At 43.6% G+C, this 24316-nt stretch overlaps 1 protein-coding gene across 2 annotated transcripts in view; it reads left to right on the top strand.

Annotated features, from left to right (window-relative positions):
* Positions 1-281: 281 nt before the first annotated feature.
* The window catches only part of LOC311257930 (glutamate receptor 3-like), a 90013-nt gene continuing 65978 nt past the window's right edge, over positions 282-24316 (top strand). For both annotated transcript variants that reach the window (XM_084353902.1, XM_084353901.1), the window contains exons 1-2: positions 282-545; positions 1031-1189. In XM_084353902.1, the coding sequence (XP_084210028.1) occupies positions 467-545; positions 1031-1189 (238 nt within the window). In that variant the 5' untranslated portion in view covers positions 282-466. The remainder of the gene's footprint in view (positions 546-1030; positions 1190-24316) is intronic.

Here is a 24316-nt window from a genome sequence, read left to right as displayed (position 1 = left end):
GCCACCTGAGATTGCAGTGTTTCTATTGATCGGGCCGGCAGAAGGCTAAATATTGACAAGTGCAGCGCTTATTCCAAGCCGTCGTAATCTAGGCTGAGGCTTTTTATTTTTTTATTTTATTTTATTTTTTTAATTTAACGTCAGATCAAGTTCGACCAACATTGGCCCGCCGCCTCGGGTCCAATCGGAGTTCAGATCGGCTCCTTCGCCCCCCCACCCTCCACCTCCCCACCAGCCCACCCCCTCCCTCCTCGCTCTCCCTCTCTCTCCCCTCAGCCTCTCTCTTAGTTGCTCTGCAGCTGGGCTGCACCTCAATGAACCTAATTGGCGCACTGTGAGCGACCATCATCTTTCCACTGGATTTCCATCGCGCCCGGCTTTCACCCAGAACATATGAATCTGCTGAGACAGACCCTTTTGAGGAGTTGAACAGACAGGTCGGAGGAAAAAAGAACAAAAAAAAAAAATGGCACAACGCGTGGTTTTGTTCCTACTGTGGCTCTTTGACAGATCGTTCGCAGGATTTCCCAATCAGATTAATATCGGTAAGTGTTTGTTTTGTTTTTGTTTCTTGCCGTGTGCACGGACTGCAGATTGAGCGGGTTTGTGCGGGGAAATCAAACGCAAGGTTGCAATTTTTTTTTTTTTTTCTTGCACCGGAGAGATCCGGACGGAGCGCCGGAGCTCTGCGCAGTGACAGACCAGACTAACTTGATGTTACAGATGCTGCACGCTTAGAAACTACAAAGATGTATCCAACATGTAGTGCTGAGTGTTATTATTGTAACCACCGGCTGAAGATAAGTGGAGTGTTTTATAAGGAGGACGGGAGACGGTCAGTTTCCTTCTCTCCCCCTCCACCTCCCCCCCAGCTCGATCTGAAGAGTTACACACAGGCGCACTGCTTAAAATGCATCACAGTTGTTCTTTCAAACAGCAATCAGCCTCTTATTTGTGTCACAATAGCACGCGCAGAGTGATTAAAAGAGGTCCGCAGACTGTCTTATCTTTGGTTTCCATCTCTTCCAAGGGGGACTGTTCATGCGATCCACGGTGCAGGAGCACAGCGCGTTCAGGTTCGCTGTCCAACTCTACAACACCAACCAAAACACCACTGAGAAGCCTTTCCACCTCAACTACAACGTCGACAACCTCGAGTCGTCCAACAGCTTTTCAGTCACCCATGCGTGTAAGTGTGCTTCTATTTCCAGTCTCATGTCTCCACACGTCTCCCAGTGTCCACGCAGGACGGATGAGCAGAATTATTTATGTCAAACTCGTACATGTGTGTGTGTGTGTGTGTGTGTGTGTGTTGGGGGGAGCTCCTACATCTCAATCCAGGGGAGGCAGTCAAGTTCATCTCACTTCACTGTGGTTCAGAAAGTCTCAGTGGGAATTAAAGGAGCATGTGGGAATACAGATGTCTCTAATGTCACACGGTGTTCTCCTCACATTTATCCTGCGTAGTTGTCTTTGGTTTTATCACAGCATGCATACACTTTAAAAAAAAAAAAGATATATACATATGAATTTTTAAAATAATAATATTTTATAGACATAAGCTTTGGGTGCAAATCACAGCACTGTCGCCACATTTGCAGCATTTGTGTCTCTTCGGTTTTCCAGACTTGATACAAATACATGAATTCCACATGATAATAAGTTCCTTCGGCATCACGCTGTGTACGTGCTGGCCTTGAGAATAAAATATGCAGCCAGTTACACAAAGCCTGTGACTCAAGGCCTCTGTGCTGGAGGAGTCCACATGTTGTGTAGTGGAGCAAACTGGACAGAAACAGTGGATGTTAAAATGTTCAAATATTGTACAGTTTCATCACATGAATGACTGTCCATATGAATTGGTATCTGTTATATAAAACACTTGATTTCCCCCCCCCATGCCTCTCCATGGGTCCTGTTACGTGGTTATAAACATCCCATGGTGCAACTGGTGCAGTGGCTGATCCGCCATATAACCACTGTGTTCTCGACCCCCCATTCGGCTACAGTTTCTTGGAATCAGCTGAAACAGAGTGGAAGGGAGAAGTGGAATGAATGGAGTCGAGAGTGCCATTTTGTGTTGTCATTGTAAATGATGACTTCAGTTTGGCTGAATGACCGACTTTGGAGACAAGCGTCTCTGTCTGACTGGCACGGTTGAGTCCCTATAACCCCGGTGTGGCACAGTCATAATGGCCCCTCTGACTCTCCTTGTGCCAGAGCATCCCCGCCTCACCGTCCTCTGACTCCCCCCTGTGCTACAGAGCATCTCCCCCAGCATTGCAGAGTCAGCTCATTAGCACCCAGCCCTCATAGCACCTCACCGTGCTGTCATTGGGTGAAAGGGGGAAAAAATCCATAGCTCCCCAACCAACGCCAGCAAATGAGTTGGGCTCAGACCTGCAGAGGAGGTGGGTCTGAGCGGTGAGGGAGATGAAGAAGAGCGTCATATCACAGGCAGCAGAGCTGCAAGTGCCCTAACGAAGGCATCCATAAGAAACAATAAGCAAATGAGAGTGAATAAATAATAGATAGTGCCGTGCAATTTCACGCATGTTGAAGAGGAAGGGAAGCATAGGAGAAAAAGGCTTGATATCAGAATCTAATTAAATTCAGGGGCAGACAGAGCTTTAGTGAGAGGAAGGGGCTCCTGTGGGAGCAATGGCCCCGTTTCTTGCTGCCACGTCTCAGCATCTCCATCAAGAGCACAGTGTCAGGACCGCCTCGAACTTCACATACAAGCAAACTACTAGCTTTGAATGATGCAAAGCCACCAATGCCTAACAGAAATTGATTGTTCAGTGATGCAAGAACACAAGAGCGATTGTCAAATATCATTATAATGTTTGGAGAGAGCATCGCTCTTGCTTTGATGTGCACATTAATAATCTGCTCTTCTAGAGATTCCTCCTCTGTAGTGGATGTTTACATCATACAGGAGGAAGTTTTAGACTTAACCCACTCGAAGTCCTCCATTTAATTGTAACTACGCTTGAGCAGAGACGGACCACAGAACACTGTGAGACGCAGTTCTGTTTTGAATCTGGTTTAATGTATGATCTGAGACGTTTTTTTCAAGGTAGTGCCCTGAGACTCTCGTCAAGCTGAGCTCGCAAACCGCAGACAGCTCATGCTGAGCTCACAACAGTCCACAAGCACCTCAGATTGTCTCTACCGATGTGGTGGACAAAATAGAGATGATGGTTATTAAATATCACTTATCTGCTGACTTTCAGGCCTTTGAGGCTTTGCCTCTGGTGAGCGAGGACCTCCTGTGTTCGGAGTTTTAGATTTGTCAGCGCTGTTGTTTGTTCTGCAAGCTGTCACAATTATTTAGTGGACATTCAAATTTCCTTTGTCATCAATAGCCCCGTGTGGGCGACTCAGACCTTTGTCAGCAATACCACACACATCTATTTTATGATCGGGCAAAGTTAGATTGCACAAAAGTGGTGTTTATGCAGTTTTGGGGAGTAAATCTATTTCGAGGCCGGCTTCATTGCTTTGATCAAGATGAGATGTGGCTGCCTCGGGCCTTGCAGAGTCATTGAAATGACAGCATTTTTCTTTCTTTCCTTTTTTGTTTTGTTTCGGACTCCCAATGCTGACATTACTTTTGCTTTAGTGTGCATTCTGCCTTTACTCTGGGACACATACTGCCAAAGCCCTCTCCTCTGACTCATCATGTAGATCACTCCCCCTCATTTGCTGTACATCCTTTTAAATGATATAATAGAGGCAGAGGAACAAGAGGACCTGCATACAGTCTTTCTGATTAAACTCGCTCGGAGTTTATTTTGCTTTTCATGGAAAACAAAATATGGAAATTCTCACTGTAGGTATGATGAAGGCGTAGTCTTGTGTCAGAGCAATTTCTTTCAAGTCCGTTTAAAGCCTTATGCTATTAATTGAATTAGTGACCGGCAGCAAAACAATGTGTGGCTTCAGTAATCCTTTAGGCTTGGCTTTGTACCGGCAGAGGCATGGTGTGTGCTTTGGTGTCAGGGCTGTTGTTGCTTTGAAGTGACATCAGAAATTGTGAAATGTGTAATTACCAGTGCAGGGTCCATAAAAGCTGTCGGAGCTAGGAGTCAGGTATGCTCACAGAGAAGACGGGTAGTTCAAAGCAAAGGGTAGCCGTTTAAAGAAGGCAGAGCAGACAGCATTAATGTTCCTGATGGTCATGGCTAGCCAAGTTAATGACACCGCCATCCTTTTCTCTCCTGTTTACCCTTCTCCTTCTCCTACTTTACCTGAGGCGAAAAAAAACATCAAGCCCCCCCTTTTCCTCGCCACGCTATTTATTAGATTACTCGCCTTGAATTCCTGTTAAAGGCAAATTTTGCAATGCTTGGCTTTTGAATCTCATCTCCCTATTCCTCATTCCTCATTCTGTCATTAAGCTAATGGTCTGTGTCCCCTCTGCCAGCCTTTTTACATGTGCCTACCCCTCTTTTATTGAATCCTCCAGGTCCTTAAACCCTGGCAGTAGCAGATGCTTCTTTGGCTGCACCGTTCAGCCGCTGTCTCCCTTTGCTGCTTGTAGAAACTGTTATGCTCCAGCATTGTGGAGAGGAGAAAAAAAGACAGAATGGAACAAGTCACTGTGATTGTAATTTTCATTTCCAAAGGCAAAAGAAAGGAGGGACAAGAGAGAAGGGCAGAGCGACTGCAAGGTGCCGTGAGAAGATGAGGTTAAATGAATAGCTTGTGAGAAGTGTGCATGTTTGCTTCCTTGCCAAGCATTAGATGAGAGGATGAATACCACTCCTGTATCTGTAAGGTAGATATGAAGCTGGAGCCTGTAACCTTTTAGCCTAGCCTAGCACAAAAACTGGGAACAAGGGGGAACAGCTAGCCTGGTCGCCAGATGAGGGAGGTTTTTTGGGGGCTTGTAGAGACCTGTTTACTTAATAGGGCAGAGAAACATTCGACTGTTATTTGCTATTTTGCATTTATTATAAAGTTCCATATTTATTTAATGTTGCTGTTTTTTCACTTATCTTGTTGTATATAAATTGCAGTTTAGCTTTTGGGAATTTCAGCGTCCACTTAACATGAATTTATCTATTTATGTGTACAATTGGGTGTAACTTTTTGCTTGTTGCAACATCCAATACTTTGCTTCTCTAGTCTCATGTAATTATATAGAGATCATTTACTTTCAGTTAGGAAGTTGATGTTATTTATCCAGATTTTATGTGGGGATAGTGATTGGTTGAAGGCTTGCAGCCGCTCCCTTTTAAAGTTGGCTTCTCTTTATATCAAACTGTTTGCCTGATGAAGATCTAGTCCTGAAATGTCGCAAATAAATCTATTTTTGCAAGTTAGACAGCGTGTGGGAGTTTGCTTGCAGCTAGAAAGGTAATAAAAATCTGCCTGCCAGCACCTCCAAGGCTCACTAATCAACTTATTGTATCTCATTTCATTAATCCATACAAAAAACTTTGTCAAAATGTGAACAACTGTGATTCGCAAAATATCAAAATGTTTCAAAGATTTAAGAATTGGGGGTCAGCATATCACCACACCTGCCATTAGCTAGTTAGCTTGGTTAGCCGTGTATTTAATGGTCCGGGCTGGGAGCTTGGAGCAATAGTGGAGTGTTGGTGTTTACACTGTTAGCACAGGAGCTTTGGGCCGGGGCAGGCCAAGGCTAGCTGGTTAGCATGCTAACTTTATATATCTCTGCAGCACAATACACAGACATCATAAAGTTAAAACTTCACATTTTGTTGATAATTTTAGTTCATTTTTTGAACGTTTTCGACTAAATTTCTGACATATTGCACCTTCAACCTGCTTCTGAATAGCAGCAATATCAGACTGATGTGATGCGAGAGGTTCATGCTGCTTCGTCATGCAGACAAATTTAATTTGTGTGCTGCATCCTGATTGTGTTTTATTCCACATGATGCAGGGTGATGTATGGTCATAATGTGTGAGAGATGTCGTCCTGGGTATTGTATCAGGATCACAAGCTGTGTGGATCCCCTTTAAGCTGCTTGGCATTTCATCGAGCAGTCAGGAAGAAAACTCCAGCAGACGGTTGTATTTACATGGATGTGAGATATCAACATTATGGATTAGGAGTATCATAAACTCACAAAAATAGAGCACCAGTGTAATTTTTGTCTAGACACAACACATCCTTAGAAACATCTTCTTCACTGACCTTTACGCCCACCCGGAGAGTGCTAGCTCTGCACATGTTGCCCAGAAACACCAACAGTCTCTTTACACCGGCGGCCTATGCTATGACTGAGCACATGTGGCAAATGGCATATGTTCTGAAGCACAGACGAAAGGGCCCTTACCAAATCTTCGCGTGTATTGTTGAGTATAGCTTTTGGGGCTGTTGTTGGTCGTGGTGGTGTGTGAAAGGACGGTAAACAAAGTGACAGGCGGACATGTTTACGCAGCAGGCTGTGGTTGAGAGAAGCTCCTCAGGTGATTGTAGTAGTGCCACACTTCTTGTCCTTGCAGGCTGTAACTCAGCTCGAAAGGTGTGACACAGGGAAACATGGCAGGGGGAAGCTGGGAAAGAGAGTGGAAAACTGAGTGCTAGGAGACAAAGACTGCAGTAAGAGACAGAAAGAGGAGTAAGGATTTGATTAAGAAATGTTTTATATAGAGGGCATGTGTGTGCATGAGTGTATGACTGTGTGCGAGTGAGAGACAGAGACTTCTCCAGGCGATGGGGGTTGTGCCGGGACATGCCATCACAGTCCAGCTGTGTTGGAGGCACAGATGGAGGTTTGTTTATGGCGTGTGCATATGCACGCATGTGTGTGCACATAAGCGCAGAGTCACACAAACAGACACTGTGGGCGTATGCAATCACACATGCATAGACGGACACGTCCTGTCCCCCTCTCCACATTTGTCAGTGACTATCTCACTGTTTTCTACTGAAGCTCCCATGACACACTTCATCTTTTATCTAAAGTAAAGGTCACGGTGAATAATATCGCTGGCTCGCCCTGTGTCTCTTTCTGCGACCAGCTAACAAAATTTCAGAAAAGGCCGTTTTTTTAAAATACATGCAGCCGATTATTTATTTTAAATGCAAAGAGTAAACGAGCAGCGAGCGTATTTGATGAGCACCGTGACTGTGCAAAAGCCTTAGAGAGAAACATGAGCCACCGTTCTGTAACGTAATGGGGCGATTTCCAGGCCAGCAGGCCAGGCGGTCTCAGAGGCCTGTCGAGGCGGCTCAGTCAGATGAGTGGTACAGTAACGGCCCTGGATGAGGTTACATGCTCTGGGAACTGCAGGGCCTCTGAGAGGGGAGTGGGGACGAGAGCAGAAGGGGTTGACTGACAGCGTAGTTCAGCTAGAAAAGATGAGGCAGAGTCACATGTTTTTACTTAAGCTTTAAAATGTCTGGCAGAGCTATTATCATTATTTCGTTAGGATTTTTTCATAAAAACTAATATTGATTGTGCCACAGTCATTTCTGCTACATTACAGCAAAACACTGCACGTCTCCCTGAAGTTTAGCACTGATGGAATACTAATAACTTACCCTGCTAAGTCTTGCTGGCATCGCTGCAGTCACTGGTACACTTTGTTGTGGTCACGTGAGGTTAAAGCTTTCTCATACTGCAAACACATAAAACGCTGGAAACTTTCCAGAAGCCAAACCTCCACAGGGAACATTATTTTGACCTAATTTTCTGGCCATGAGATGCCCTCCGCTGTATTTTTATTTATTTATTCTAAAGTCAGGCGCACAGCTGAAGCTGTAATGAGATTCAGAACTGAAAACATAGAACACACTCTAAGGCAGATTCAACACAATGAATTTTTAATCAGAATATCAAAAGATCCTCTTAAGCCCAACCTGAGGAGAAGTGTTGCTGTCGGAGTGTTATTTGTCTTGGAATCAATGACGCTGGCAGATGTTGTTTGATAAAACAACAGCTTTCCTTCCTCGCTGCTGTGGTAGCTTCAAATCTCCATCCATCTTTCACAAACACTGGGCATTTGGCCATTTCAGCAGCTATGGAATATAAAAAGCATATAGGGTTAGAGACTTGCTTTTGATGTGGAAGCTCGGTAAATCACTCAGACAGATTTACATCAGTACTTTTCAAAGATTTCTTCCAGCACGGACAGTTATCAATCTTTTGTGGTGTGTTCAGACCTACTGTGGGGATGCTGGAGTCTTTGAATTTCTTATTGATTTCCTTTATCTATCTGTGCAATTTTCTGGGGATGTGATGAATTGCAAGTGAGAAGAGGGATTAAGGTGATATGATTATGGTCGGACTGTCATGGCACCCTAAAGATATCATCACCCAACAGCCTGCGGTTATTTCAAACAGACAACGTAGCCAACATAGAATGACTGGACCAAGTATTAACATGGTAACTGATGCTCTTTAAAGAATACATACTGCAGTAGACCGGGGCATATAGGACCGCTCATAAAGCCTTAACACTTTAGATATTTGTTGACAAATAAACTGCCACAACTATAAAAACAATTTACTCCACAGCTGATCAATAAAAAAACAGATGTTACCATTAAACAACCAACAAAGAATAAGTTAAAGAATAATCTGTGCAGCACTGACCCATATGGGAGCTTTACGGCGAGCCAATGAATGCAAGACGTAGATCAAACCCCCGTGTTTCGTCAGCAGACATAATGCAACATGACAGCCCATCTACGCTGCGCACATCTGTTCACCACTGTCCAAATGCTAGGGCGGTTTCTGAACTATAAGTCAACAATGACAGCCTAAGTCTGTGTTCTGTTATTGAAGATGGTATCAGTGCTGCGTTGTGATGAACAAGAGGAGCTGGGTGACCATATGAAAAAGCAGCGATAAACACTATGAGGGACCACACAGGAGGAAGACGCAGAAATTCTTAGCGGTGCATGGTGAGCATTCGTCGCAGAGAAAAAAAAAAACTGTTTATGATAAGAAACAGGCTGTACATGTGGTGCATTTTAAGTAAAACGAACAGGGGGGCAGGCTGCCATTGTGAACTATTCATCTCAGGTGCATCTCGGGGATACGTCTGCCAGCAGCTCAGCTCCATGCGATGGCTGCTTTCCATTTTGTTTTCTCAATGAGCAAAACCTCTCAAGGAGAGTGGGGTACGTCGTTTGTGGCAGAGATTATTTTTCATTTCCAAATGTCATTTACCCTCATGCGCCAGTTTTGAAGAGGCAGGGACAGAGCGGGTAAAGAAGAAGAAAGGAAGAGCATTTTCCAAACTTGTCACTTGAAAAGATCTCTGACATTGCAGTCAGCATTTTTCACTTCGGCTCCCCCCCTCCCCGTCTTTCTCATTTCTATCTCTCTCTCTTTATATATATTTAATCTCTCCCACAAAGCCCATTACAGCTATGTTCCTGCAGCCGTTGCAGTCACACTCAGCTAGCTATTGGCCATTCACTAGACTCCCCTACAATACCCATAATCACTGAATCAGTAATCCCCTACTTGAGCTGGAATAGCACATCCGCATCGTGCCTCATCGGAAGTTGCTGCATTGGCCTGGCTTCACTGCGTCCAAAAGAAAAAGAGGAAACTCTGTAGTCCTCCTCAATAGGAGCTGCTGACTGCATTGTCCTGGCCAAGGTCAGACAGCTTTGAAAGAAAACACTTTTCGGCCTTTTATTCTTTCTGAAGGAGCCTGAAGAAAAGCATTAATTGGCACCTATGTGCCGTCTAATCTTCTCGGTACACTTGGACTGCATTATTACCTGTTTGTTGTTTTGGTTCCCTCTGTGTGTGTGTGTGTGTGTGGTGACGGAGAATATTTTTTCTGAGCTAAAGACAGTCAAAAATGAGGAGGACATCAGGCCGGCGTTGTGATGAATACAAAACATCAACAGGGAGTGTCACGATGTACTCTCCCAACTAGTAAATATTGGATCACAGTGCGACGGGGCTTCCAGCTTCCAGCCTTCCGTCTGCCGACTGAGCAGATTGATCCGCACGTTTCTGGCCTGTTTCAAAAGAGGCAGTCGCTAGCAGAGCCCCTGCCAAAGCTGCATGTCTGTGCAGAAACAAGGGCTCCATCATAACTGATTGCTTGTGACAGTTCACAGTCGCCGGGCCACTGAAGCATCATAACCTTGTGAAACTAGTGTACGGGCACTCTAGCATACAAGCTGAAGGAGAGGAGCAAGGGGGGAAAAAAAAAGATATTAGCATATTCCTTGCAGTGATACAGAGATGCAAATAAGACATGCCACGAATAGCCTCTGTGGTTAATATTAACCACATCTTATGTAATGAAAGACATAATGCAGAGCCATACCTCTGGAGACAGGGTGGATTTATAGACAATTACTGCAAGTGTGATTGTGGTTGTAGATTGAAGAGCCCAGCAGTGTCAGAGCGGGATCTGTTGACGTGCTGGAATAAACTGCTGATGACACTGAAACAGAAATATCTTCTGGCGGGCCTGAGGAGCCACTCAAATCACTTTATCTGTGCTGTCACCGCTACAAGCGCCAATAAAGTTCTGATTGTTCACTGATTCACACTGAACGAGTTTAATCGAATCCGCATGAATGCCACAAAGAGCGGAATGATGATCAAATGGCCATCAATAATATGTTATGAAAACTATGGCCACTATGAAGCTCCAGAGTGCTTCGACTCATCTGCTGCCGGGTCATCAGAGAAGTGGCTTCCAACATATTATTAAGAGGAAGTTTTTGCAGGTGTGAAGGAGAACAGCAACTCATTGTGACGAGGTGGTGTTGGCTTACTTGACATGCGTCTTACTGCCACTCTCCTGTCCTTAGCGCTCACTATCCCCATGAGTGAGAATTAAGTGAACATGATGTGCTCGCTCGACCGTGACCCTCCTCTGTTTCTCCCTCCAATGGTTAATTCGGAGAGTGCTGTTGTGTGGCTCTTGCCATTTCACACATGGCTTCATAAAACCTGTGGGCGGTTGCTCCCAGGCCGCTGTCCGTGTTTGTGTGTCCATGCATGACTCTGTGATGAAATATTGAAGTGTTCTATCATCGACCGTTCGGCCGCCGCCGGCGCCATTCCTGTCCCTTAATTTTATTTTTCCCCTTCTTCTTTTATCTCGGTGGCGTGGCTTTATTTTGCCCGGCGTGGCGTGCAGATCAGGAAGGCAAACCTCATCTGGACCCATGACAGAGCTAATCCATCGCAGCTGCAGAATGAAAAGGCCGTTTGGAGTGAATCCATTCCAAAAGGCCTCAATGGGAAGCTTCTCTCAGATGCCGGTGCCCTTTGCAGCCCTGACAGTGCGAGAATATGATGAAAAAGGACTTGGGAGAGTTCAGTGGCTTAGCTATGTTTATGAGAGAAGGGAATAGTGCAGGAGAGAGGCACAGTGCTGGAGATGGAGAGATGAAGTGACCAACCACTGTGATTGTGTATGCCCGCGCGTGTGATGTGAACTGGATTGTAAGCACACAGCGGCTCTTCCTTCATCTCTGCACATACCTGTCTGCTATACTGAGCCAAAGCAAGTTGAATATGCCGTCTGAGGATTTATATGCATCTGTAGATGAGCTGCATACATTCAATATAAGGCCCATAATAGCTGTGAAGGGGACAGTGGTCAGAAGTAGCCTGATGTCCACTTTGAAATTAGCTCATCATAAAGGAAACTACAGTATGTGTGAACGGCACCTAGCTCTTTCTAGTGCAAATGGACTGTAAGACCGAATAACATACCATTTTTAAATATGTCAAGGGCACAGAGAATTCTCATCAGTTTCCTCTGCTGTTCTCTCAACACTTTGTGCAATATATTTTCCTCCTGCCCATTGTAGTGTTTCTGCTGCTGCTGCTGCTACTGTATGCCCATCACTAAGCTGTAAGGGGATAGACTTTGGGTCTTTTATGCATAAAGAAGCTTAAGTTTGGAATTTGCTCTCAAGTGGCCGAAGTTTGTGAAAAGTCAGTGAACGTTTCACTCCCAATTTCAGGGGGTTTGTCTCAGAGTAAAGCTTTTTAGCCTGAGGACACCCTGGAACTGAATGAAATATTTAGGTGTAATGAAGACTCTTGTTGCATGATGAGTTTCCCGTTGTGGAAGTTGTGTCGCAGCCTTGTTATTTTTTTTCAGTACAAGAAAGAAATGCTATTAGCACAAAATGCAGGTACCATTAAAAATGTATGTGACACAAACTTACGTGTCAGTCTGCCCCCTCACTTACCATCAGTGGTATGTAGCAGTGAATTTGTGAGTCCAGCTTTGGAGAAATCCATTGAGATTACTGACTCCACTTAAACACAGAGGAAGTGAATGGTATGTTCCTTTTACTCTTTATAACCCGGGAATGCTGTTGAAGGAAACTAAAACTCTTTTGAATCACTGTTTTCCTGTATAATGAGGGTTTATTACTGATATTAGGGTGTGCTCACCTTTTGTCCACTCACTGTATGGGTGGCTGACATTTGGGTTTGTGGCCTCTTTTGATTCTTAACAATGTTACTGTGTTGCGAGATCTGAACAAGTAATTTGGTGAGTACAATTATATCATAGGGTTAGGGAACCAACAGCCTGGAAATAAAACCTAAGTTGTGATAAGCCATGATTTTCTTCTTTAGACTATTTCTTAATCACAGAGCAACTCACGATTAACGGCTCTGCAATATTTGATACATTGCAAGACAATCATCGACCATATATCATGATGTCTGTGTAACTGAAGAAGAAAAAGTACCTTAAAAAGGCACAAATCAGGAATTATTCACTGCAAGTGAAATTAAACCATGTTAAAGCTCCTACAAAGAACTTGATTTTGGAGGCCCCTGTGGACAAAAGTGGTAGTGTTTCCAACGTCAAAACCACAAAATATAATGGCAATAAATACGATTATCTAAAGAAAAATCTCCTCCTGCCTCTTTTTAACTGGCTAACATCCTACTCAGAAATGTAAACACAGGCTCTGTCGCTGACGGTCTTGCTAATGTAGATCATATAGAGGCATTAGTATTGAATCGAGACTCCTTGTGGTAGCTTTAAAAAAAGTGCAAAGAGTCTAAATGGTGCGTGTCCATGTGTGTCATCATTCCAATGTAAAATAGCCACAAACTGGCAAAAGGCCAACAAGCCAGAAAGCTGAACAGTCCTGGAGTTCAAATGTTTAATAGAAGGATACATCTAGGCCTTACTAACAGCTTCAGCCTGTGTAAATCAAGTTTACACCACAAGGAGTCATGAAGTCATGACTCAAGTCAAAATGGCAGGGGAATCTGTTTGGGACGCCTACATGCTTGGATAAAATATCATGATGAATGATATTATGTCCCACCCCCATTCAAGACTTTAATGTGAGCTCTGTAGACTATTTCATTCTACATTGTATCAAGGTGCTGGCAGAAACAACTGATATGGGCAAATAATACTTAAGCTGTTGTATGGCAGAGATATCATCAGAGCTTTGTTGAACTGACCTTCAAATGAAAAATCAGTATTCAGAGCCAAATGCTCCAATTTAGCTTTTAGTTTTGCTTTTGCTGATCGGTCTACCACACTGATTCCATTTCAGCGTGTCTTTATCGCGCTGTCGTGAGACATGAGCTATCTCTAAACCTCGGTCATTTTCTGACTTGACTACACTGCGGCACAGTGACCATATCAGACAAGATATCAGACAGCCACCAAATTAGACTGAACCTCTTGTTATTGGCGTTAGTGCCCGGCACATATCCAGACAATGAAAGGTCCACTGAGAATAAAATGGAGCACATCTTTTCATCTAATGCCAGAAAACTTCTTGCTCTCATCTCTTGATATGAAATGGCTCTGAAGTGAAGCCCCTTGCTGAAAATCTTTATTGGCTTTTGTGGGGAAATTTGCTTTAGAAAAGTAAGGTGAGTGAGGCATATTTAAGGGTTTGTCTGACGGGGACCTGGCATATATAGGATTACAGCTCACTCACGGTCGTCGCCCTCTGTTTTCCATCTTTCTCTCTCTATACTACCTCCACCATTATCATTCAGGAATGGAGCGCCGTCTCAGCAAGGGCACTAATAAGATGAAAAGTGGCACTGGACTCTACATACTTAACCAGGCCTGGATTGAGGCTGAGAAGGAGAGGGAATTCTTTATGTGATGTCTTCAAGGTTAAACAACTGCGCCCATCTCCTGTCCTCATTCACTTCTTCCATTATTCTTCAGAGAAAGGCAAAGAGCAGAGACTGACTGGTCTTGGAGAGGTGCTGTTTTAAAATTCAACCTTGTAATCAAGCTTCACAATGCAAATCCCTCAATGGCTCGGCTCCGTTTGTTTCATCGCCATAGGATATGAATTGTGACAAGTAATTTGATTAGCGACACCGGGGGCGCTGGCTTAGTTTACATGCGCAGGAAGTGGACCCCGTGAGACTGGCAGATAGTCATCCGCTCTTGGTGGCCCTGTGCGGCGCACTCTTGGCTTCGCATGTGCATGTAAGCCATGCACGAGACACGCAGATCAGAAATCTCCCTAAAGGACAGAAACCACCAGTCAGGAAGCATTAAACTCACACAGTTTGCACCCTAACTGGAATATGGAAATTTCAAGACGCATTGCTGTCCTGTCTTGGAGCTGAGTAAAAGAGAAAATGACAAACAGAAGCTAGTTTAGGAAGCGAGACTGAGGATCAGATAGAATTGATGCGTACAGGAGGGCAGGACAAACAAACCAGCGTTTTGACGTTGATGGAAAAATATATGTGCCTGCCAGACATCTGGAAGGTTTTGGCTGCTTTTTTTTTTTTTTTGCATTCATCCAAATAAGAACAGGAACAAGAGAGCTGCCAGGTTTTTCACCTGCTGTTTAGAATTGGATTCAAAACAAGTCAGTCAGGGTGCGGCTCTCTGTATCACCTCAAATCTTTACCCAGGCGAGCCCAGCTCCCCTGCACTCAGGTCTGATAATGAACAGGCATCTTCTTAAACTGTTTTTTTAATCTCTTTGATATGGCTGAGACTTTTCTCTTGTATCCTTTTTTTTTCTCAAAGGCATCTGTCACGGAGTCCTAAAGTGAACTGTTTCCTCTGATTCAGCAAAGCTAATCTTCCCTGTTTGTTGTGAAGGCAGGAGCCCAGACCGCTTCTGACAGCAACAGTTTGAATGTTTGCTGTTGTGGTCTGACACGTTGAACTCTGTCTCCCTCGTTCCTTTTCGCAGCTGTCCCGGGTGTCCTGCCTTCTCTTACTCGTCTCACTGGCGGCACAAAGATGGTGATTAGACTGTGTGTGTAAGGACACGTTGTCGCGCCTTCAGCGGCTGTCCATCCTTATGTAGTCGTGGCGCCATCCACACCACACCCCGATCCCTGCGCCCTTCCTCGCTTCGTGCTCCTTTCTCTTCCCTTCCACCACATTCATCTGCGAAGAAGAGCAAGCTTTAGGCCTGCAGTGCTGATTGGGAGGATTAGTGGTGTGTGAGGGACTTTGTCACCAGCTTTCTTGGAAATCCAATTACAGAATATCATAAGCCTTACATGTTTCATACTCTGCTGAATCCTCCTTAAAAATGCACACAGACACGCTCAAAGGGTCAGTGTTTAGCTGCTGTCCTCGTGCCGCGTACTGTGGTGAAATCTTCCTGAAGGTGAGAGGAGTGATCATCTTTGAAAAGGATAAGACAAGTCCTGTAGCACTCCTCTCGCCTCTGCATTGCAGCAAATGGTGGACTGCATGAGCCTGTCGAAGAAGGGATTGTTATTTGTTCAGCGTGATGGGCCGGCGTCTCGGAGCACGGCTCTCGAGGTGAAGCGAGGGCCAAGGGTTTAGGTTTGTTATCTGCTCGCATAGATAGCACTTAATTGCATGTGTCAAGGAAATGACATGCTGCGGACGAGGGCATGCGAAGTGGGATTTCTGCATGTATCGGTTGAGTCCTATCAAACAGTTTTTCCCCAGAGTTACTCAGCAAACCGTCCAATCTCCTAGCTGCCATCAAAACAGCGTTATCTGCACTTTTGAAATGGCCGACGTATTGAACATTTGAACAGCATACTTGCTCAAGCCTCATGCTCTTTTGCTCTGCATAACGATTCTTTAGTTTGGTCAAATGGAGGGCATCGCCATGATAATGAAGACATCAGCACATGTGCAGGTCGTCCATGGCATGTAGGTCTGTTTGACCCGTGTGGTGCTTTCAGTCCTGTGTTCAAACAAATGCATGATGGTAAGACCTTGAAGGTGAAAATATCTGTCAGGAGGAGATGGAGTTGAGAGTCATTGACTCCCTTGGGGATTGCTCACCAGCCTCTCTCCTCTCACAAGTACAGGACTATATCATCAAGATGGCAGGTGGAGAGGAGAAAGGAGCTGCTGGTTGAAGGGCTGCAGAGAAATACAAGAGAGGAAAGAGAATAGTTAATGAACTCAGTGATCGGGAAGTACGTGCTCATGGGCCACATCTGACCTCAGTGTCTCTGGTCCCCGATCAGTTTCTCATCCTTAGGCCACCATATACATAGTAATTTGCAGCAGGCAAACCTTTGATGTGTCAGGCAATATTAATGATGGAACAAAGGTTCTGAATGAAGACCATGGATGGGGCTTAATCCTGTACATTTTTAACTATGTTTGCAGATGGAAAAGACTTGCCTATAAAGAAAAAATGTATGTTGGCCATGTTTGATACATAAATTTACAAAGGTAAAACTGAAAGAGCACTGTTAGTTAAGTGTTATTAGAGTATAAACAACATAATTATTTTAGAATATTTTAGTATTAAGACATTAGATTAGATAGATAGACCTATTATATGCTCATTTTAAGGTTAATAATTTTATTTTGGGTTACGACTAGAATAGGTTTACATGCTTTAATGCTCTAAACACACATCGGTTTTCTCAAACTGTCCGGTGCTCGCGCTCTGTTTTCCCCCTCTGTCTGAAACACTCTGTTTTAGCTCCTGTCTCTTTAAGGCCCCCCTCCTGAATACCCAGTCTGCTCTGATTGGTCAGCCCACACATGCCTGAGCCAGCACCGCTAACAACAACAGAGCAGCTGTGCTGAGTTAATTCTTACGTGCCAAACTAGCCGCTAGGCATAAATGTACGCAAATGTGTGACATGGTGACGTAGTGTGATGTCGCAAAGTCGCGTTATTAAAGGCGGGGCTACTAACAAGGCGCTTTGGGAGCATTTTTTTGCTCAGAGTGGAGCTTCTGTTGGTGTGAACTTGGGCCCTTTTAACTTTCAAGATCTTTTACATGCAAAAGAAGCTTTATAAAACACTGAAGGAAAGGGAAGAAAATTGAAAAAGCATCTTTAATAAGCAGTGTTAAAAACATCAGTTGGGTAGATGCAGTAATGCAGCATAAGTAGATAATAACTATCTTGATCAACCCTTCATAGTCATTTGTCTGCCATCTTTTAGCCACGTTTATTTTTAACTATATTTGGCCATCTTTTAAAAAAAAAAAAAAAAAAGACTTTTCAATGATTACATATAATCATGAATCACTGTGATTCAGCCGCATCTGAAAATTGTTCATAAACATTCTGTTTAATTGGAATATTGGGTCTTTTCAAAAAGCAGACAATTGTAGTGTGCATAAGTAATCCTCCCTCGGCTTACTTTGGCAAATGTGCAAAGATTTGACAAACAGAATCCTATCACTCCATTCACATGTGAGCTCTCAGGTTTTAATTCTGTCTTTCTTGCAGACAGAGCAAAAGTACGGTCACATCTTATTAGGACTGTTGTAGGTTGTATACGAGCGCTTCATCTGAGCACTCTGATGCTGGGGTAAGTGGTTTTCCTATGGATGCCTTTTAGGTCCAATTCTTGGAGCTTCAAAGAGATTGTAAATCATGCTAACCAGAGTCTGAATTTTATGCTTTCACACAGATTTCCATAATGTCCTTCTCAATTGGATACACTAATCTGCTTTGAACTCAGAGAAAAAAAGAAAAAAAAACACGCAAGTATCAATTAATTCCTGCTCAGAGGATATTTGACTACTGACCTGGTGACCACACCGCTCTGCGAACATGTTTTCCATTAGAATATATAAATTTCACAGAAACCAAAGTAAATATTCATACTTACCACTTTGCCATGCTAATACTTGCTTTCGCTATATACTAAATAACATTTCAGTTTGCTTGTTCTCACAAATGACGCCTGTCATATTTAAAGTTTTCTGCTCGCCCGCTATGTTGTGGGCTTCATCTGTTATACAAAAAACATGAGCCGCAGGGGGTGTCAGAAAACTTGTTTTGATAATAAAACCTTAAGATATATTTTGGGAAAAACTAGCTTGTGTTATTTCAGACCATACATTTGGATCAAAACTGTGAGCAAAAATCTCACACATGCGAATGCCATGTTGGACTAAGAATCTGTTTCTTGTAATAGTTGTCAAGGCAGCGGAGACTTTTGAATGCTTCGGCTTTGTGTAGAGCCACTCAGCCCCCTCTTTGATAGAGCCACACTAATTTGAGCCATTAAAGTTACTGGCCAGTAACCTTTTTTGATGTGACTTTTACTAATGTATCTGGAATTGAAGGAAATGCTTTGGGTGTTTCCACTCTGCAGTTGGAGACGCTTGTTAAATACAATAAAACATACACATCCATTCCCTTGTAATAAATCTAGGCCGGCTGCAAAACAGATTTACAGTAAGGTATATGAATTTTGATATGAAGTTTACAAACAGCACATTTCTTGAGGTGAGTTTATTCACTCAAGATCAAAATTTAGTACGTCAGTACATGGGGGATGCTGATCTCTTGGTGGGTGAGCTCCAGGCTAACATGTCCTGGTTACAGAGCACCCCCAGGCCAGGCTCCTCATCCCCTATCATCCATCATACACTCAAGTACATGTCAGACACACAAGTACATGTGTAAATAGGCACATACATGGACACACCTTCCAACGGATTCCCAAACTGTCAGGGTGAACAGGAGACTATAACAGAGCTGCTCATTAAAACAGTACATTTAGATGTTATCACCTTTTATAAACAGCTGCTTTAATTTGCTTTAAATTATTGGAGTAGATGATATCAGTAATTTGAGTTTAATTGTAAACAAAGTACAAATCTGTTCCACTCACCACTCACTTTTTATTTGAACAGCTTCAAAATCATGTTGATGACGCAGTGTCTTGTAATCGGGTGAATGGTGTCTCTGTCTCAGCCACTCCGCCCCCCTATCACTTGTCTCTGCACTATGTAACTTCAGTGAGAAGGTAGGATCACAGGGTTACAAGTTTACTTCAAGATACGTAAGTTTTCAACACATGTCTAAATGTCTAAATTACACCTGACAAATTGTTACAGACCTGGGATTTGTATTTACATCAGTGGTGTTACACTCAGTAACTGTGGGGGGCACCAAATCGCACAAAATGCCAATCAACATTTTGTTGCTTTACCTTAGCGAAGCAAAAAGTCTATGAAAAGTTAGATCTGAATGGAATCTGACAGAATGTGTGTTATTTAGGAGCTGCCCCCGAACGCACCATGCTGAGCGCTGTCGGTCGACAGATGCAGGGAGCTGTTTGCAGTCCGACAAAACTAGCCAGTTGAGTCTTAGAGATGTGAAGGGAGTCCGATAGCAGCGGAAACGTTTTTTAACCTGACACGTTAATGTGAGTGAGGTTAAAAGTTAAATGATAATGAGATAAATTTGTGATGAATCGGTGACAGCGCCAACGCCGTGGACACTTGTACTGCAGCTTCCGCTACACCCCTAGTTTGTATGGAATCATAAAATGAAACAACAAATTTTTTAGATATTAGTTGATAACATTAAAATACACATTGCTCTCTTGGATACATTTATTGTATGTAGTGAAGGTGTGTTTTTATGTGCTGTCTTTCCACTTTGTGTGTATCGGTGTCATGTACCCCAGTAGATAAGTGTAAATAGGTGCTATATGTTGATGGAGCGGACAAGTAACAGCTTCCTCGTAACGTTTCACAGCACCGTTGCGGTTGAGTCGCTCTTGAATCTGGGTCTGCCGTTTGAGTTAACTGTTTGAAGCACTTCACATCTCTATATGACAAGAGCTGATTCAATCCCCCAGGGCACTTACAAGCTATCTCCCAGTGACAGCATCCCTTCTTCAGAGCAGGCTGGTACTGATGTAGGCTGGTGTGTGTGGGTGGGTGGGGGGGATACCGGGAAGCGGAGCTCCAAGGACCGGAGGGAGAAGGAGACCGAGACACGGGCAGGAAATGGAGGACATGTGGCTGAGAGGAGAAACAACGGGGCCAAAAAGAGAAAGAACGTGGGTTTTTAAGAAAGACACGGAAAACAGCAAAAGAGATACAATCATCGCTGACATTTACTGTTCCCGACCCCCTTCCCAAGGCTGTGCAAAGCTCTGGCTCATGGGCTGCGAAAGAACATGGAAGTCCTAATACTCTGAGTGCACGAAGAGGTTTTTTTTTTTATGAATTAGCCCAGCATGCCTGCAGGACACTACATATATCCCTCTGAACTAGCATTCCAGGCCAGCCATCTCAAGTGATGCATCAGAAATGTAACATCCCCGTAGCACTGCCAAGTGTCCTGATTATAGAAGGGAATGAGGGCGACACAGTGTGTGTGTTTGACCAGTGAACTGGAGATGGGATGCATGGTTCCCTGCAGCAGGATGGGGGAGGAGGAGGAGGAGGAGGCACGGTTAGCTGCAGAGGAAGAAAAAAAAAAGGGAAAATGAGATTGGAGAAGAAGGGAAAGAGAAGGAGCAGACGAGAGCAAATTATCTTTGTGTTGTTTACCACTCGGTCCTCATGCAAGCTCCTCTAATCACTCAGTGTGCATGCACATGGTTGGCTGAGGACTTGTGAGTAAATTAGCATTATTGAAATTCAAGGTGACACTCACAGAATCATCAAATTATATTAACTGATTTGTTATTTCTTCAGAGTCGGAGACAGGTTCAGCCATCTTATTTCCACCTACAGCACAACATTTATTTCATTTTTATTTAATTACTGAGAGAGATGAGTCCGGGGGCCGGACCGCTTCTCTCTCCTGACTGTACCATGCACTTTTTTTTTTTTTTTCTCCCTCAAACAAGTCCACCACCAATCTCTGCTCCACTGATGGAGCGGGATGATATTATGGGGGAAACAATGTGAGAGGGGAAGCAGAGAGGCACTCAGGTGGAGAGAGATACTGCCACGCTTGAAGAGGATGTATGCTTTGGGGGATGACCAGATGGCTGAGGCAGAAGACAGGCAACAAAAGGAGAGGTCAAATATAGTGGTGAGGATAGAGAGGAGAGACAGCGAGGCGTTGAAGGAGGGGGTGGGGGATCAGTACTGCTTGAGTGAAGTGTAGGAACACATACATATACAGAACACGGCTCTTTTGGGCTGCAATAGGGTCATCCCGTACTTTCCAAACAGTTTCTGGAACCTTTCAGAAACGGCTCAAGTTGTGAGTTTGGCTCCAAAGAATCATAAATAATTAAGGTTTAAACGCTTGTGCCTAAACTCTAAGCATTTGTCTTTATTGAAGTTATTAAGCTGAAATCCCGGTGCAATTGACTTTCTTCTTTCACTGCAAAGACACTTTAAATTCTTCAGTTCGACTTGGTCAATATGTTTCCACTGATTGCCATTTTGTTTGCTGTTTCCCATTAATAAACTTGCCAGTGTATATGCTCTGCTCATTTGTTCTGCTGTCTTGTTATTCACCCTTGACTGAAAGAGAATTACAGTTTATTAAAATTTAAATAGTGAAGAAATTTACATGCGGCTCAGATTAGCAAGGGAGCAAATCGGTGCGGCTCCTAACAAAAAAATGTAGATTAATTAGAAAGTTATACAAAGATGTGTGATTTAAAAAAAGAATCCCTTTCTCACAGGTGATCCCTGCTGGTGTACTGGTGGTGATAAGAGCCAGCACTGCTTTGTTTTTCAGCACCACCGCTGGGTGAAAAAGCACATTGTTTGCTGCTAGTTTCTTACAGCAGTTTGTAAAAATGATGGTTGCAGCCACATCGCCTGCCAAAGGAAGGGTCAGTTTTTACTCAAGGGATGACACAGTCACGATCAACAGCACTGCTATCTCCACCTGAAAGTTCCTGGCGCTCAGGTTTACTCTCACCTCCAGGCTTTAATATAGAAACACCTTCAGAAGCCACAAAGCCTCCACATGTGGCGCTGGCTTGTTAGCCTCCGACCATGGAAATGAGCCAATGGTGATTAAGAGTGAGAAAACAAGAGGTTCCTGCACAGCACGGCTTATACTGCAGTGCACTGAAAATCAATAACACTGCTTCCATTAATTGTATGTAGTGTTACATTAACTGTGGTCGGGTCTATTTATGGCAATGCATGCAATTGGCTGTGAATACCAGTCGCAAATGCCCATGAGGGCAGACTCTGGAGAAGGTGGAGGATGGATTTATTGTGAAGTAAGCAGCTCTTGTGACTTGAGTCTGAGGGATAGAGTTGTTGGCAGATCTGGTGCAGTGAGGCCGGCTACTGCGTGCCCCTGAATCAGAACATCCTTCTGGGGGAGAGGCTACTGTACCTGCAGCTCTGATCGCTCTCCATGTCGTAGCTCATGGGATCCCTGCAACACGCGAACCTTTGGCGACCCTGAAAAGGTTGCAGCACAAAGACACTGTATCCCTGATGGGGGGGCAACATGAGAAGCACAACGGGGGGAAGAGGAGGAAGCAAGATGAGGGTGCATGTGTGTGGACATATCTGTTATTGAAGCTCGGGCTTGCTCAAAGCTCAACCTAATAAGCAGAGGACAGCTGAGCAGAGAGAAAGAGGCTGCCAGATCTTGTCCCCTAGGATAGGTTCTGTGTCAGTACTGGCCCAAATTAAGAGGGAGTGCAAAGAAAACTGGGCCTCGACGAGGGCTAGAACTCCTACTGGCTCCCATTCAGTGTGGGAGATTGCACCACTCACCCTGCAGCACTTACCCACAATACTGCTGTCCATCTGTTGATTCACTTATCAGGAGGCAGCATTGTGTGTGCGTTTGTTTGTGTGCGCGGGCGCGCTCGTATGTCTGGATGCGTGTGCGCGGCTTTGCCTGGGTTGCTGAGAATGGATGCTTATACCTTGGGAGAGGTGTCTGTACCAGGACAGATAGGGAGGGAATAGAATTAAAAAGGATGAGGCAAATCCCACCAGTGACTAGATCTCTCATTCACACAGCAATTGTGCTTAAGAGGCGAGTACGTGAGCACTGTCATGTTGTCCTCTGAGCGCCTGAAAGGGTCGCTCAAAAAATAAAGCGTGCTTTATTGTGCGTATGTGTGCGTGATTGCATCTGGTGCTTGATTGGGATGAAGGCAAAAATACGAACTGTCAAGTTGGTGATGAATTGTTTCTGGTTCAGCATCAATAACCTCAGAGGAGGCTGAAAATTCTGTATTTTAACAAGAGACTAAGCTACATCTGGTGTATATATATGAACTGAATGAACACCCGTCAGCCAATCAGGAACAAATATTTAACACAGCCATTACATAAGATTAGATAGAGCCTTCCCTCCTGTCATCCAACCATTGTGCGGGAATACTGCGAAGTATTTACGGATGTTAAGAATGCTTGATTACCCAGCGGGAACCCTTGAGAGTCAATCAGAATAAGTGAACAGCCATTCATGATAGGGTAGGAAGGCAAAACACATCTGTAGCTCTGAATGTTAGTTTACACATTAATGGCTTCTGACTGAATGGAAGTCGCTCCTGCCTGACAATTTGCGCTGTCCCACTAGAGTGCATGATGAATACACAAACAAATAGAAACCGTTTCTCAAGAAATGTCATCAGATGCAGCAGCTGATAAAAAAAAAAAAAAAAAAAATGCTTGTATGAGTGAGATGTTCATTCCCCCAAAGTGGTTGTTATAGATTTGTAACAGTGAAAAACATTCAAATGATTTTGGTAGTGTTTATTTTCTTTTACCTTTGGTGGCCTCAGATAGCTATTTCACTGAACAGCTTCTAGATTGTATGCAGCTTGTTGAAAGTGTTTGTTTATATATATATGTATATATATATATATATATATATATATATATATATATATATATATATATATATATATATATATATAGTATATATATAGTCTGCCACCATACGATTTATATATACATACGATATATATATATATACAGTATATATATATATATATAAATGTGATCTCTATTATGTAAACCTTAAAGGGAAATTTCACCCTAAAATCAAAAATAGATATTCTTAATCTTATATGTTATTTATCTGTCTATATTGTTTTGGAGTGACTTTCTGAGTTTTTTCCTGCCTTTTCTTGAATATAATGGAACTTGATGGCATTCATGACCTGGTTACTCAAGATAATCCACCTTGTTGGGAGCAGTTTCATGTAGGAACTA

This window comes from Pagrus pagrus, assembly GCF_965226575.1.
Source record: "Pagrus pagrus genome assembly, chromosome: 5".
Lineage (NCBI taxonomy): Eukaryota > Metazoa > Chordata > Actinopteri > Spariformes > Sparidae > Pagrus > Pagrus pagrus.
The sequence above is the reverse complement of the archived record's forward strand: the minus strand, read 5'-3'. Positions and strand labels throughout refer to the sequence as shown.